We start from the raw sequence: 17,233 nt of genomic DNA, 5'->3' as shown, positions 1-17,233 counted from the left end.
AGCCACATCCTTCCATTTCCAGCTTTCACAAAAGCAAGGTTTTAGACAGTCTCAATCAAACAGAATTCTCAACGTTGGTGAGCTAACAAGACCTTTTTACTCTTGTGAACAGAGAATAGATGAAAATAAAACGATTTAACTCACTCTTGGCATGCACGGTGCAGCCGTTATTTCACTACAGACACTGTATTCCCAAAGTTGTATCTCCCTCTACCGGTGACTTTTTGTGTGCTTACCACACGTGACAAGCCCAAAATTAATTTGGTCGGTGTCACGGAATCCTTACTGTTGGCTGCTTGAACAGGAAGAACATGGCAACGGAAGATAAGTTTAAAAGTAAATTTATAAGGTTGGAAGGGGAAATTTTAAAGTTTCATTTTAGGTAATAAAAAAGTTTTCAGCCTTTTTTTTTTTGTCAAAGGGATGGGGGAAAGGGAGGGTAGGATGAAGGAAACAAACCCACGGATATTCAAATGGCTGGTACACTAACAGGGCTTGCAAGGTTGCTTTCTTTACATGGTAGCTTTTTAATGTATCTTCAAAGTTGGGTGATAGCTTTCTCAGAGCTGGATGTAGAACATGTCCAGCCTGAGCCACTTCAAGTCATCACTCTTCAAATTTTTTCCTACTTCATGATAGTGTGAAAATCCCCCTCTTCTATTTCTCGCTGTCTGTCCACCAGAATTCATTCATGATTAATCATCACGTGTTCAAAACTTTCATTAAGGGTATGCATAGATGGGAGCAGACAACTTACAGAAACTTATGAGCTCCAATAACAGTGGCTGAGCCGGGAATTAACAACCTTAACAAGGGATCAAAGCAGCATGAGTTGCTAAGAGACACTCGAGCAAGACGCAGGTACCTTCTCACTTCAAAAGCAGTCATGTGCACCCAATGCCAGACCTCCAGAGAAGTTCCCAGGTCACAGGCACAGGTTGGCTGGTGGAGACCGAGCTCTCCCACAGGCTCCGGAGGGGAAGATTCAGTTGTGCTGTAAGCTAGGATTTGAACTCAAGCCTCCAGAGTTCACACAGAGCTAATCCATTAGCTTCTTAGTTCCGCCTCATTAATACTGTATTCTCTAAGGCCAAAGGAAAACACAATGTAGGGGTCGGGGGGAGGGGGGAAAGAAGAAAAAAAAAAAGACTGATTGCATTTAAGAATTTAAATCATTTTATTGCTTTACCTGCCATTAGGACAATCTATAACAAAAGGAATAGAATATAATATATTAGCACATACAGTAAATCAGACTTATATAGTCAGGTAACAATACAAAAATGGTCCTCTGGTTGACTATAGCTTTCTAGGGCAATAGACTTCATAAATTCGCTAAAGGTGGACTAGCAAAAAATTACTTCTAAAGCCCTGAATGTTAGCTAAGGCAAAACTATGCCAATTGTGGTTTCAAACATATTTAAATTGCACACAAAGGTAAAGCTATAACTGTGATTAATATTTAACTCAGACTTAGCTGATTTATCTTAAAATCTTGTAGGTAAAACTACAAAAGGGAGTAAACAGCAAGCTAAAAAGATGCAGTAGTGAAACTTGATTAGAAAGCCTTATATAAAAAAAATGTGCATTTTTTTGTGGAGGTCTAATTAGTTTACACAGTTTTTGGTGCTTTAAAGTAACACAAAGAACACATATGAAGAAAAAACCTGGCTAGAGTCAAAACTTAAGAACACAGTTTTACCAAAAAAAAAAAAAGAAAAAAAAGGTAGCATTTGCTTACTCCTTAAGGACTCTGGCAGAAATCCTCTACTCAACTTCTTCTGAATAGAGAACTCAAACCACAAGCGTTTAAATCCCATTACTGGGATTTCAGGTTCAGAAATACCCTGAAACCTTCTGTAAAGGCTTGATACCCTCAGTATTATTTTGCATCAATTAGCAGACTCTTTCTGATTATCTACATGCCTGGGAGAAAGTGTATTGAATTTGAATCCCTATCACCTCAGAAAGGAAATAAATGAGGGCTCCATCGTTAGAAGTAGTTGCACAACAAATGCAAAACTGCTTGCTGTCACTCCCAAATACAAACCTACGCTACTTTATATAAATTACAGTTTAAAGGAAACCTTACAAATGGCCTATCAGTATTGAACCGTGGAATTCAGTAAAAACTTTTGGGAAGTATTGGTGCACACAGAATAATGGAACACAAAGCTGGTAAATACTGAAATACATTTAAGACTCCGCAACATATTGAACTTGGAAAAAAGAGTGAGTATGAAATATGTGTCATGTAAATTCCATAAGCAAGGAAAGAGAATGCACCTTTTGTATTTAAACTAGATTTATAATTAATCATTTTAAAAATAATGAATTGACCAATTAAAAAAAACTTAAAATAACTGAGTGTGGCAGGAAAGTTAAAACATTCACTTTTTCCTGCCTCACATCCTCTACCAAGAATAATGGCATCTCTATAGACCAGCAATCTTGCCACCTGCAACTTGATGCTGGCCATAAATACTCAACATTTATTTTCCCTGGTAACAAAGGGTCACCTGAACTGATGATAATTTTTTAAAAAGTCAACTGAGGAATACAAAGCAAGCAAGAGTCACAGGGAAAATAAAATGTTCACTTCCAATTTCTACACCAACCTAAGTACTTGAACATTACTAACAGCTGGACAGCTGCACCATTCTTACACCAATCTATGTACTAGAGACCAAAGTTAGGCATTTAATGTAATGTTTGGTTCTTGCCACCTTGAACAGGAAGAGTTTTAAATGGCATATCTATCGCTGAAGAAAGAACAAGAAAAAAAAATCAGTTGCAGCAAGTCAGCAAATTAAGTAACAACTGCAGTAGTTCACCAGAACTATTAACCTTGAAAGCTTTGATTTACACTTGACAAAAACATAACTAAGCAATCTTAAACCAGCAGACACAGGAACAATTATACTGTTAAATTCCAACTGTGGCTTTCTTAGCAGCTGATGCCTCACGATTGAACCCAGGATTACAGTACCCAGAAAATTTAAAAAAAAAAAAAAAAGAAAACCCCAAGCCCCAAGAAGCTCAATTACAAGGGCAGTTCTCGTTTGAAAAGAAGTACAGCAGATTATGACCACAGCCTTAAAAATCTGTCCAACAATTTGAGAAACACCTTGAAACCCCCTTAAAAAAAAATCCCCCCCCCCCCCTCCACTGTCACCTTCTTACTCTATGGCAAGTGGCGTGGTGCCAGGAGATCTCTCCCTCGCTGAAGCAAGGCTGCATTTGCCTGAGTTGGACACTGTTGCACAGAGAGAAGCCGTAACAGCAAACGTCTCCATAGAACTTTTTCTATTAATTTAATGGGACAGAGAGCACAGAACTAATATGCTCTAAATTAAAAATAGTGCCATGATAAGCAATTTTTTTTTTTTCTTTTTTTAAACAGACAGGAAGCTGCAAATGCCAGTGGCAATGTGGCTCTGCACAAGGGTAATAAAGCAGTCTGCATTCGTGAAGCATGTTTTGGATAGGAAGTTTTCAGACAGACAGCGATACAAAACTGTTGTACTGCTGGATGTTTCGCTTGAGAATATCCGAGCACGGACCCAGGACACGTTCAAATCGGGGTCGATCAAGCTTTACGCATTTCAACAGGCCACGAGCAACAACTGTGGCAGCACGGGGACGGTTCATCAACAGAGCTATTTCACCTAGGGCAACAGGAAAGTGTGAACAGTGTTAAAAATCAACGCGCAAGAAAGCCGAAGAAATTACCCCGTTGTATTTCAAACTACTGCAGGAATTGAACAGAAGGTAATTCAGGTTTTAACACTGATCAGAACAAGTATCTGTGTAGTCACATTAGAAGCAACTGTGAAGGCAGTTTAAAAAAAAAAACTACTTGATTTTTTTATTAAAAAGCCTGTCCACATTCAAGTTTCTCTGAAGAAGGCCTAAAGAATTTTCAACATTGGTTCTATTTAAGAAAAGGTCATGTTTCAGTTAACCACATCATTTTCCTAGCCAACAAGTAGTTATTTTTCTAATATGTAAGGTATGCTACTGTTCAATTCTGGTATTTCTAGGAAACTCAGGACAAGACCATGGTATTGAAGTAAAAAACATTAATGCACAAGGCAGAAGCCTTTGACCCATAGCTAGCCAGAATCAAGAATTTGACTTTGCCACGGGGCTGTGGAATACGAGTATCTTGAAGTCCCATTGGATTCCCATTTCATAAGTTATGCACAAAGATGCCAAAAACTTTGTTTCAAATACCTGTTACAACTGCTAAACAACATATTTGGAAATGAAGTTTTCAACAAGCCCCTGTTTCCATTGGTGGTAACAGCCACCCCTAATGCTCCTAGCAACAAGCGTGAAAGAAACCGCAGCATCAACTTTTGGGTGTGTTTGTTTTTAAGCAGTTGGGCTGGTTACCTTCATGTTCAGGACTGAGGACAGAACTCAGTGCTCCTTGGAGAATAAATCTGCCTGCATTATCAGAAGGGATGTTCAAGAGAAATGAGAAAAACTTTTCCTCTGTGCCCAATTAAAACTTGAACTCACTAGCCTCCAAAACACAGGCTTGCAAAAGAATAAGTATGTTCTAAGGGAGAGTTAAACCCCTGGGGGACAGGTCTGCAGCACCTGAACACAACGGTAGAGATAACATTGAGTTTAAGAATGGGAAACTCAGGAGTACACATCAAGGGAAATATTAGAAGAGACTGAAACGACATACATAGAACAAAAATCTAGTACTAGATATTGAGCTAAGCAGACCTTTGGTCAGATCCAGTATTATTAGTGCACTCAAGTACATCCCACCTCAGTTCGGAGAGAGGACCTACCTTAAACATGAGAAAAAAGTTTGGTGCTTTTTTTTTTTTTTTTTAGCGAGAGAGGGGGGGGAGTATTTAAACATTAAATAGTAGGTTCTAAGCAGGTTGCTTGCTTTGTTTCAGAACTGCAAGCCACTTCTCTTCCGAACCCAAATTAAGGCTGCCAGGAATATCTTGTTACACACTGTTGCATTATACTCCAAGAACACTCTGTGAGCATAAATATCCAGTCCCTACCTGTGATTCAAAAGAAATCAACATGCGCTAGACAAGTGATTAGTTCCATGTGAAGGTTATTTCCAAGTCTTCACAAGTAAGTATTAATAATAGGTTCTTAGCCTTTTTCTTTGCCAGCACACATAAGCTTTATGTACCACATAACTTTTAGCTGAGCGAGAACACCTTCAACAGAAGGAGAAAAGACCCTGATCTGCACTTGGGAGACTACGTCCAGAGTACCACACAGTTTCAGGGTCCCCAGTACAAGATGCTGACAAAGCACAGCAAGTCCAGCAGTGCCACCCAGATGGTTAGGGGACTGCAGCACAGGACGTACAAAGATGCTGAAGGAGCTGGGTTAGTCTGACCTGGAGAAAAGAAGGCTAAGGAGGGAATCTTATTGCTGTCTTCAGCTACATAATGAGCAAATTGTAAAAACAAAACTAGACTGCTCTCTGCACAGTGAAAGGCAGAGAGAAAGCAACAAGTTGCAGAACAGGAAATTCTTGTCAAATATAAAGAAAAAAATTCTTCGTAACAAGGCTGGTTAAACAGCGAAATAAATTGCCCAGAGAGGCTGTGGGACCTCCATCCCTGGAGACACAAGAGACTCCACCAGACACAGCCCTGAGCAACATGATGCAATTTCAAAGTTAGCTCTGCTCAGAGTAGAGAGGTCTGACCAAATCACCACCAAGCCCCTTCTAAATTAAGGTACCCTAGAACGATCACATTTCTGTGACATGCATGCACACCTGAGTGCCAAATAACTCTAATACTCACCTGACATTGAGTGAAACCACAAGAGTCGGCCAAAACAGTAATTAAGCAAATCCATCCCATCACTACCATCCACAGCAGTCATCAATACAGCACAGGTAAAATGGTGACAGTGGTGTACATAATCGTAGTTGTCACTACATAACTCACCAAAATAATCAGAAGGTGCCAGTCTGCCCACTTCAACAAATTCTTCATTTTCTGATCGACGCTGTAACACTGCAGCTGTGCCCTTTAATAAATCACAGCAATTAAACAATTGGAATTTCCAGCATCACTTGAAACATTGAATTCCACAAGGAATCAGCTGCTTTGCAGAAACAATTGTTACGATGTCTCAGTCTTTAAAAACCACTTCACAGTCCTTGCATAGTTCACCAGACTGCTCTATAAAAACAGCTGGTCCTCCCTCCTCTGAGCGTAAAACGTCTTGGGTATTTACGTAGCTGAAGCACTGATTTCTCCCTGTTTTTCCTCATAATACTAAGAATATTACAGTATGTCTAGCAAAAAAAAAAAACCAACCAAAACCAGACAGAAGACAAACGATACCACTAGCAAGACATTACTAGCTATCTAGAACAGGTCTCTACTCTTCTGAAAATAAAAACTGGTTTCAGCCAGAAACTTGTTACTTTTTCCCTGGAAGTACCATTTGTAAAAATAGCAAAACTAAATATAAGCTTCTGCATGTCCAGAAATATTATATTTCTTTAGCAATTCTCTACAAGTACATTCTTACATTTTGTTTTTCTGAGTGGTGGATGGGGGTTGGGGGGGGGGGGGGTGGGGGGGGGGGGGGGGGGGAGTAAAGTTCTGAGCTTCATCTTACCTCCAAGATAATGAAGAACTCATCTCCTGGCTCTCCCTGGACCACAATCTTCTGCCCATCCTCAAACTGTACCGGTTCCAATGCATCAGCTACCGTGAGACGCTCCCACTTGTCCAGAGATTCTACAGAGTAAACAGTTCATTAATAGATTATCTTTTCATGGCACAAATTATACTTTTTGCTCTGTCCTTATACAGAGGTCAACCTATTCCTGGCTACATTTGTGCATCAGATATCAAGACCTGAATTAGAATTAGAATTATTTTGGAACGATGCAGAAAAGCAGTACAGGCTTTGCAGTCAGTTTTAACAGACTACCACAATAGCCTGTAATCATCATAATGCTGGATAACAGCTTTATTACAATATGGCAATTTATTCCACTTCAGAACAAAAATCTTCTCACTTACCCAATATAGATACTTTACTAAGGAATTCCCCGTACATCTTTCTCTTTCTCAAAGTACTCCCCTACAAAAAAAAGAAAAAAAAAAACCCAAGCACAAAGTAAGTTTTCTTTCTACTTCACGTTTTACATGAGACTTCAAATAAAACTTAAGACAAAAATATATTTAACCAGACATACTGTATCCTGTCTCACAGACCCCAAACCCACAAGACTCTCTTAAAATTTAATTATTTCAGTAACATTTCAGAGTTCAGCAACCTTCATAAAGTACTTAGCATTTACTGCAGCCTTAAACTTTCTTAAATGCATTCTTACTGTATAACCTTACCAAAATTCACAAATATGCTCTAGTTACAACTGTTATTCACACGCACTACTTACAAATAGCAAGCTAAATAGAGAGCAGAATCAAAACATCTGACAAGCTAACCAGTAGGCATTACATTTTTAGTCAGTTTAATATTGCATTGCTGTGGTTTTGTTCACTAATGTAAGATTCCCCATGGCCCCATGCCTGATAAACTGAGTACGCTGAGTAATCAGCTTTCTGATTACAAATGAAATAGCAGGACTTTGAATAAATAACTCCAGCAAAGGAGACAGAAGGCACAGATAGAAGGTCAAATGACCAGCGTAAGTTGAGTGAATAGTAAAACCAAAAGCATGACTCCAGATTAGCGCACAGTTACTTGAGTCAATGGCATAAGCCACACATCAGCTAGAAAAATACTTGCCATCAGGATCCTTCTATAGCTATCTCTATCAATGCCCCACAACTTCACATTCGTCTTTGCTTTGACAGTTGCAGCGCGGGGAGTTCCATATATAAGGGCAAGTTCTCCAAAGCTTCCACCCTCACCAACGCTGGTTGCCCACTCGCTGTTCACGTAAACCTGAAAGGCAGTACATGGTGATAAGCCAAGGCCCACGGTATCTTGCGAGCTGGTCAGAGACAACATGAAGCTCCTGCCACCCCATATTTCCTTTACAGCGAAGGGAAATTCTCACGTCACGTAAACCTGAAAGGCAGTACATGGTGGTAAGCCAAGGCCCATGGTATCTTGCGAGCTGGTCACAGACAACATGAAGCTCCTGCCACCCCGTATTTCCTTTACAGTGAAGGGAAATCTCACATCTGTACAGTCAAGAGTTGACCATTTCAGGGTTTCATCAACACTTCACAGCCAACCCCAGCCCCAGCCACAATTTTTACTTTCATCAAAGGGACTCTCTTCTACATCACATGCACAGAGACTACACACGTAGACTCCTGAGACCCTCTGATAGAAATAAAATCTCAACAAAGTCTCTGCAAGAGAAAGCTATAGATTAGTTGGACTGGAAAATAAAAAGCCTGGTCATTCTTAAAGCCTGTCCCACGCCTCAGCTAGACTCCACCCTGCACTTGTAAAGCATTAGTATTGCATTGGTGTTTGAATCATTCATTTTGAAACTCAACGCAACTCACGGTCTGTGCAGCCAGACTGAGCCGTTAAGGAGCAGAGAGGCTCCAAAGCAAAATAAGCTTCTGCAAGTAAGAACTTATTATGAGAAAAGCCGCTAGAGGAAGGACCTGTAGAAGAGGCCTACAAATACCAGACTATTCCTCTGCTAGGGATGAACATGTCATTAATAAACTACCAATACTGCTTACATCCATTTCTCCTTGATCAACAACATAGAAGTTATCACCTTCATCACCTAAAGAAGAAAAAAAAAATTAAGTACACGCTAAAAAGAGAGTAAAGCTATGTAAGCATTCATGTTTCACAGCACTGGCATCTCTGCCAACTTTGATGTTTAGAATCTAATAAGGTTGGCAGAGACAAATTTTGCAAGGCTTACAAGGTGAAATTTCACATTTTGCTGATTTCACACTCTTCTCAGTCCTGTGAAAGAGGACATCTACTGGCAATCAGCAGCATTTCCAGGATTAGTGGAAAGGCGTACCGGATCCATAAGCTGACGTAACGTGTTCTACAGAGCCACTGAATGACAATCTTTCCAATAGATAACATACACAACGAAACTGCATCTTCCTATAATTGTTCCACTCCTCACTTTAGTATGAACTGTGCTTCAGGTAACATAACAAGAGAGGGTCATTGCATCGAGACAACGTTTTTATTTTCAAAAAAAACCCCAAAACCTAACAAGAGCACCAGGCCAGCGTCTGCTCACCATCTCCAACTTATTCATTAATGTAAACATTGCCACTTGCCTTGCTGTATGACAGTCTCTCCTGCAATGTAAGTGACGGGGAACATTGCATCAAAGATGTCACTGAAAAAAAGGATACCAAAGTCTGCACTTTGAGAAACTTTCTTTAAGATTACAAAGATTTATTCCTACCTTCTTTCATTATCATCAAGATGGGCAAACAGCACATTCTTCTCAATAGCTTTTGCCAAAGCAGCCATAGTCTTATAATCTTTTGGAATAACCTAGGATATAATCAGAAAGAGTAACTGGTTAATTTTTTGAAGAAAAATTTCTGCGTTCCCCTGGGTAAATAAATTATTCAATTGCTACAAAACACTGGCTGAGTTTTTCCAGTTTCTTTCAAGCGCTATAGATCTAAACCCAAATATAATCAATGTTTACTGCCAGTTTATGCAGAAGGCAAATAAAACCTAGTATTATTTTATGCAACTGTAAAAGCATCATTCCATGCTAAGTTTGTAAGTCTTTTTGCAAGAGTACAAGTATGTGTTCCACCTGTGTTTTCCTATGAATAGCAGCAAGTCTGCTCTGCCATTAGGCTAAACATAATGTTGTTGCAGCTGTCGAATAACTGGAAGCACTTTGTTTATGTATAATATATATAAATATATGTACATATAAATATATATTACTTCAAAGGGTGTTTCCCTTTGTCCATGTTATGCATAAATGGTTTAATTGCACGACAGTTTATTCTAACCTCCAGTTAAACACCTATACACACAGGTCTGCTTTTTACAGTTATCATAGTTATTTAATACACTGGATAGAAGGTGGTCTTAGATAAACTCTTGGATCGTTGATGCAATTTTTAGCAATGTTTAAAAGTTAGAGCACCTTTCTAACATAAGATGCAGCATCCTCTTCTGTATAGACTTCTGCACTGATGGCCCCACGCCTTCTTCGACCCTTAACCACAGGGTTCATAGGAGGAGGAGGAGAGATTTCATCCTCCCGCGAGTCTGAGCGTGAACCAGACTTCTGTTGATTCAACAACTGTTTTGTTTCCTCCTAAACAGGAAGGAAGACATGTTTGTGTCACATAATCCAGTAAAGCAAAAAAGCCATTACGTATTATATTCCAACTTAGTCTGCCAATGCAAGGGAGCTTCCTGTGTACTATTACTCCCACATTAAGGCAAACAGGAGACCAGAGGAACCAAGATCAAAGGCCTTTCAAAATAGATGGTAGATATGCCTTTCATTCATAACATTCATATCACAATGGTGTTTATTTTAATAAGTTACACTAATAGTTTAAGAAATTAAGAAGTATAAACAAGTTGATTCTACTTTCCACTAGTGTATTCAACAGGCGATGAAGAAATTCTGCAAATGCTAAAGACATTTTCCCAACCGTAAACCCAGCAGTTCTTTCCCTTAGCTGCGAGGTGTTAAGCCTTTTTTGATTTGAAAGACAGAAGAGCAGTTCCTCAGAAATCCATGTTACATGAGAAGCTTTTGAAACAAGATCAAGTCATGGACCAACTCGATACTCAATAACCAACAGTTATTTTAGGAGAAAGAAATATGAACACTGCTTACAAAAGAGCTGGAGGAAGGATGCTAGAGGCCAAACAGTAGGGTTTTTTCCGCAAACCACAGATTTGTCAACTTTGCACAGTGTTACACATTTTCCTTATTTCCCGTAGTTACCTGTTGTGCTGTGTTGTAGTGATATTGTAGAAGACTGGAGAACTTACAATAAAATGAAGTCTAACTAATTTGACACACGGAAATTTGATTCTTCTATGTACCAGAAGATTCACCTTAATCAACTAAAATCAGATTAAAAACAAAACAAAAAAGCCAACCTTGGAGCCAAAGCATTTGCATCGTAACAGCTCAAATGACTTTCTCCCGGTGTTAAGGAAACAGGGTTTTGTGACATGCCTTAAAAGAACAAGGAGTCATCTGTTCTCTGAGAGCTCCCAGCACTTTTAAAAGCTGGGTTTGTCCCAGTGTCCTTGATCAAGACGTCCCCTGCCCAGCTGGGCAGCTTGCTGCTTGGCTGCCACGCTCCACTCCGGAGGTGCACAGAGGCTATGTATAACAACAACACTTTGAGGAAAGAGACATCAGATAACCATTACAGTGAGTTTACATTTTACACCTCTCAGATAGCCAAAGAGCAAGCACTGATCCGTTGAATTACATTTCACTTCCTGCCTTTTGCCCATTGGTAAGGTAGTGCTACATTTCAAAACGATGGGGGCAAAACATATTTAAAACCTTGTTTCTATCTTCTGATTTTAGAGAAACAAGTCTCAACTGAGATGTTGTTAAAAATAGCTTGAGCAGTAGTAAGTGTTCAGTTTAAACTGCCTCTCTACAAAGTGCGCAACACCACCAGCCACAAGAAACATACTGTTTGTTCATATACAGAATACTTAACCCATTAAAAAAAACTTGACACTTTTTAAATAAGTGAACACCAGCTGCTGTATTTTTTCCAGTATCACATAAAATATAAAATATTGAGAGCCTGTAACTTTCAGATAGAAGCACTTCAGCAGCATTTAGCAAGGCAGCTGTGTATGGAAACACTGTTCAACAAGAGACTCGCCAAGGTAATGGCCCACTCAAAGAACAAGGAAACTGCACTAATAGAAAAAGTACAACTGGTAACTTCTGCCTGATCTGAGATTTAACATTACTGTATTAAAAAGAAGTGTGATAAGGTAGGGCATGGACACAGAAACCAGTTACAGGTGGGTAAGATAAGACATTAACTTAAAATATACCAGCTATTCTAAACAGTCTGCATACACGCTCATCAAAAGGAAGATTACCCCCAAATGAGACAAATCTCTATATATTCACATTACACATCGCAGTGCCATGGAGTAAGTGACATGCTAAAATCCCACTGTTTTCACAGCAGTAGCTTTTCATGTATTCTTTTTTTTTTAAATACATTTTATATCATTTCTGATACTAAACCACATATATTACACCACCAGATCAGAGAAAAATTACACTAGACCTTGAAGAAAGAGCGGCAGTTGTTATTCTCGGTTACCTTACAATCTAGCCACTGTTTATGAGTGAGAAAAGGTATTTGTTCAGGTTTAGAAGCACCTCAAATTAAACACATAATGGACAAAGGCATTCATTTTGCTCTGTGCTGATCAGTATAACCAATACCTGGATGTTAAAAAGGTTTAGTAATAAAGTTAGCCTATTTATTACATCCAAGTGTTGATCCTGGTCTTCCAGCTGATGGAACAGTTCAAGGAGTTTTCAGTGTCAGTGACCACTAATTATGAATATTCCTTCTCCTGACAAGTAAGAAATAGTTATTAATTCCATTTAAATTATTACAAGAAAGAAACATTAAAGAGATGAGACTTCACATACTCGTATCTTAAGACTATCAGCCACTGAAGACCACATTCACAATTTCAGAATTATGTTTTACCCTGAATAGTCCAGCATCTGGTAATTGTCATCACATCAGAAATACTCTCAACTTCTTCTGGTTAATTTGTATTTAATTTCTATCAGCTCTCCACGTATTTAAAAAAAACATGCAGAAGCTGAGAAAGCAGTGTTAAAAGCTCTGCCATAAATTCACAACTGCAGAGTATATCCTTCTTAACTACCACGTTTTGCAAGAGAAACACTTAGGAAATAGGAAAATATTCAGGTATTTTGGAAGCAGGGTAGGTGGTGGGGAACAGGTAGAGTGACTAGATGTCAATCACACTTCAAAATTCCAGCTTTCTATAAAGCCTAATATGCACATAACTGCATCACACACAATATTTCAAACATGCACTTATTCCAGCGGACAGCCATGTCCAATATCCAAGATTCATCTGGCAGGCTGTAATAATGATCTCTACATTAAATTTCCACAGCTCAAACTACATTACACAGCCAAGCACAGCACTGGATAACTATTAGCTTTCAGTATGCATTGGTGTTACCAGACATGTTTGCACAGCAAAGAGAACGGAGGCCTTAGTACACCACAAACAGGTAAAATAAAAATATTTATACCATCAATGTGTAGTAATTAGATTCATGTAACAGCTTTCATAACTCAGAAGAGGACATCTGAATTCCTACAGTAGCTACAACAATCTCAGAGGCAGTAATTTTAATGTTTCTGAACATAAATTCAAAAGCATGTTTGAAAGTCTTCAGTGTATTTTAATAACATGACAGTGAATCAGCTCTGTGTGTACGTGCTGTGGAAGAGATGACTTGTCAGGATAACTAGAGAGAAAATAGTAACCTTGCTTCAGTTTTAAATGGTGTTCCTCCAAAATTCAATCTTAAAAAAAAAAAAAAAATACTGTATCTCAACCTCAATTTCATCCAGTCTAACAGATGAACAGATTTAGAAAGTATATTGAAAAGTTGCTCTGCTTTATTAAAGATGTAACAGACATTACTTCTGGAAGGTGAAGCAGATTCCGTTTCAAACATTTTTGGTCTACCAGAGCTAAGTACCAGGTTAGAGCTAGTTAATAATAGTACTTAGCATTTGCGCTTTCCAGACACGGATGTCAGAGGCGTTTGCTAACCTAGCACAGGATGTTCACTGTTCTGTTACTTGATAGCTATTAAGGTACCACGTTACCTGGTTAAACTAAGACCAATCCATTAGACTGAACGGTGAAATTACTTTGAGAAAGCTGTAGCAATTTTTGAATTCAAGAAGGCAAGAAGAAAAAAATGCTACAGTTTCACTTTTAGCTGTAGCTGCAGTAGTGGGCATGTACAACCCACACCAACACAACTCATAAGAGACCCTGACCAAAATTGTAAGAGTAATTTAAGGGGAAAACACATTACCTAAGCAGTTTTATTTTCAGCTTCCTTATAGGCTGACAGAGTACATAGACAGCCTATTTGCACCAAAATAAAATCATCAAGAGTTATTCAACTCCAGAATACATTTGATTAAGTTCAGAGCTAGACTTGTTGTCTTGCTAAAAACAAATTAAGTTTCCTTTAATCTTAAATACTGCATGTTGACCATAAGTCCACTACACAAAAGCATCCAAATAGTCCCATTTTATATCCCTATGTATGGATTGGTTTACAATTTATTCTAAGTGCAGTAATGCAGTTTTGTATATCAACACTTGTGGCGGTATTTTAAAAATTATCAATCTATCAGTACTTCAAAACTCGAGAATCCAAGGTGGGGAAGGAGGCACAGTAACAGGGAGGGACAATGGATTTTTAAGAACCTGATTACTACATGGTTTGCTGCTGGTACTCTCTCTGAAATAGAATGTACTCAAGATGCAACCACACACACAAAAAAAAAAAAAAGAAAAGTCAGACACATTACAGAGTTCTCGTTCATTTAATAAGCAAAATGTTCCTCAAACACATTGTGAGTATAGGAGGTTGGCTTGCAGCATTTGGTCATTTTCTAGTATCTACCTTGAACACTTCCATTAAAAGATAATTTCCACTATACACACTTAGGAACTCTAGTGTTAATTTCTTTCCTCTTTACATCAGCAATTAGTAACCAGCTAGAATAAAAAAAAAAAATACCTCCCATATACAAGTACTGAAAGCAGCACCTGCAAATGACTGCTGTACGAGGTCACAGCTACATTTTTTACTAATGGTGTATTCTGAATAGAGTCGCTGTCTCTAACCTTTCCTCTGCATTAGCCTTTAAAACCTCCCATTTTCATAGCAGCTTCTTTTCCTATCTGCTTAGATATCAATATATAAAATGGACAGTTCAAAAGAATATGAAATCACTGTTTCAAATATGACCACTGAGATGACAAAACGCTTCCCATTCCCGAGATCCCAGAATGCTTCCAACAACAAAAACACCAAAGAGACCTTGAGGACAAACACAAGAGGAACACCAACACCGAACTCAAGAGAGGGCAGAAACAGGCTTGCTCTCCTAGAAATTTGGAATGCAAATACTTCTGCTTGACTTCAACTAGGCCTGGATAACTACCACTGGCCTACTACTTCTGTGCTGTACCCAAATTAATGTAAACCATTTGTCTCAATATAAGAAACCAAATGCCTATCGCAGTATCTAACCAAGGTCAGGCGCCACGGTTATCATCCAACTACAGACACGATCGTGCATGCTATCTATCAGCTTCTATGAGTAACCATTAGAGGGGGATTACATCTGCATCCCAGCTGGGTAAGTCTCCTTCTCAGCTTGTGTTCTGCCCTACGTGCTTTGTTATGACAGAGGTGACATAAACTACTGGAAAACAGGATTTGTTTTCCAAAAGCATCAGTTCCAATTTCAAATGGCCAATACAAACACGGTCAAATCTGAAACTCAAGACTCTAAATCACAAAGAGATGATGTAAATTTAGGTTGTTCCACTCTCCTTCCCTCCCGCTATGTATTTTTACCTTCTCCAATCTTTCAAAGTATTCTCTGAGGAATCCCATGGGTCTTTCAGGTCTCACTGTGCATAATTGTACAATGCAATCCTTCAGAAGTTGCTGGATGTTGTGTTTTTGGACGTAAAGTTCACATTCCCGAAGACTACGCTCTTCCTCACTGCTGCTGCTGCTAGAAGCTGCCATGGCTGAAGATAAGAGAAAGAGAAGGTTAAATAACTGGTGGAAACAAAGATGCTGCTGCCCAATATAGTCAGGCACATTATGCTGCATTATCATCTTACTGATATCACAGCATAAAACTACCTTATCTGTAAGACTAGTAACTAAGCTAAACCGTGAAAGAAAAAGTGATGAACTTATTTAGCACCTGGAAAGAAATAAAAAAATCTGGGTGCTCTATAGCCGCAGGCACAAAAGTAAAAGCATTTGAGCTGGAAAAGCTTCAACAACTCGAGGCCTGTGAGCACTCAAAGTCAGGGAAGTTTCCACCTAAACTTTCTGCTGATTAAACCTAGTATTTCTTAGGATTGGAGGCTCACTTCATAAACAGCTGTACGGGGTGATGCGGATGATGACCAGGAGATAGGTGGGTGGAAGCTGGGAATCTGAGAGGCAAGTATGAAAATTATTAGGACGTGAAACTTGGTAAGGTTGAAGCCAAAGCCAGTTTGCCAAATGCCGAGGCGGAGTCCACTAACAGAAGTTATGGAATTAGGGGCATTACTCCTAAAAAGCTAGTCTCCAGTTTAAACTGGTCCATACTTCATAACTATCTCTGTGGATACACTACAATCCCCAAAAATATTTCAACTGTAAATAAATCAAGAGTACACCTTTAAACATGTCTGTTACAACACCAGGTTTTCAAGAGACTTTATAGTGTCAGCTGTAACACTTTCAAAAATGTTCTTAAGCAGGTTTTTTTCCCCCCTTTCAGGTTATAGAACCATTTTAAAATATATTTTTACATATATATATATAAAACACTTTCTGTCATTTTTGTCATAAAACAATTAACACTAAGACAGCTAAAGAAATAGGAAAGAATTTCTCAGGGCATTTTTGATGAAATATAAAGAAAGTTACCTGGTACAGGGACAGTGGCAACAGCTTACGAATATGCAGTAAGATATGTTGATCCCAGGATCAGCTTTTGAAAGGGAAAAAATGGATTCAGACAAAATAATTTTGAGAAATGACAAGTCACCGAAAAGCCAAGCGGTGCAGTCATATTATGCGTTTTATCCTACTGAGGCAGCAGATTAAGAAACAGAGGCCACAGAGGCAATATAACACCGTGCCCCTTTGAATTATGCTCCTGGAGATTACAGGAGGACTACAGTTAATATGCAATTGCTAACACTTCAAACAGGTTTCATTCTTGTCACAGTTAACCCCTGCATAAGCACGCAGGGACAGATGTATTATGTGTTGCATAAACACCAAGTATGGACTTCACATGGACCAAAAAAGTGCCTTAAAGTTCTCCAGTTACTTCTTTTGTTTTGGCAACTCGCACAGTGAAGGTCAGTACTAATTAACAGCCCCAAAGGAACTCGGTGGCTCCACGACAGCCTACAAATGACAATCTATGGAAAAAGCATC

The 17,233-nt window shown here is 38.9% G+C and overlaps 1 protein-coding gene across 2 annotated transcripts; it reads right to left on the bottom strand.

Annotated features, from left to right (window-relative positions):
• Positions 1-1,154: 1,154 nt before the first annotated feature.
• PRKAR1A (protein kinase cAMP-dependent type I regulatory subunit alpha) lies at positions 1,155-16,780 on the bottom strand. 2 transcript variants are annotated; one of them, XM_009283482.1, is made up of 11 exons: positions 16,715-16,780; positions 15,635-15,813; positions 10,103-10,276; positions 9,395-9,486; positions 9,264-9,325; positions 8,697-8,743; positions 7,777-7,935; positions 7,044-7,104; positions 6,634-6,755; positions 5,952-6,033; positions 1,155-3,668 (listed from the first exon to the last, which is right to left on the bottom strand). In XM_009283482.1, exons 2-11 carry the CDS (start codon positions 15,809-15,811, stop codon positions 3,496-3,498), a joined length of 1,149 nt encoding a protein of 382 aa, XP_009281757.1. In that variant the 5' UTR covers positions 15,812-15,813; positions 16,715-16,780; the 3' UTR covers positions 1,155-3,495. The 2 variants fall into 2 exon arrangements, with proteins under 2 accessions (XP_009281757.1, XP_009281758.1); XM_009283483.2 differs by lacking the exon at positions 16,715-16,780 and adding an exon at positions 15,996-16,084 and having other exon boundaries at positions 3,378-3,668.
• Between the last annotated feature and the right edge of the window lie 453 nt (positions 16,781-17,233).

Source organism: Aptenodytes forsteri, unplaced genomic scaffold (assembly GCF_000699145.1).
Source record: "Aptenodytes forsteri isolate BGI_AS27 unplaced genomic scaffold, ASM69914v1 Scaffold86, whole genome shotgun sequence".
NCBI lineage: Eukaryota > Metazoa > Chordata > Aves > Sphenisciformes > Spheniscidae > Aptenodytes > Aptenodytes forsteri.
This window is presented reverse-complemented; position numbering and strand designations above follow the sequence as displayed.

Excerpts from the sequence above, each read along its gene's own strand:
- PRKAR1A (XM_009283482.1), bottom strand. The coding sequence starts at position 15,811 with ATGGCAGCTTCTAGCAGCAGCAGCAGTGAGGAAGAGCGTAGTCTTCGG. Across the intron at positions 10,277-15,634 it reads ACTTTGAAAGATTGGAGAAG|GAGGAAACAAAACAGTTGTT; the intron begins GTAAAAATACAT and ends CTTCCTGTTTAG. Across the intron at positions 8,744-9,263 it reads AGAGACTGTCATACAGCAAG|GTGATGAAGGTGATAACTTC; the intron begins GCAAGTGGCAAT and ends TTTCTTCTTTAG.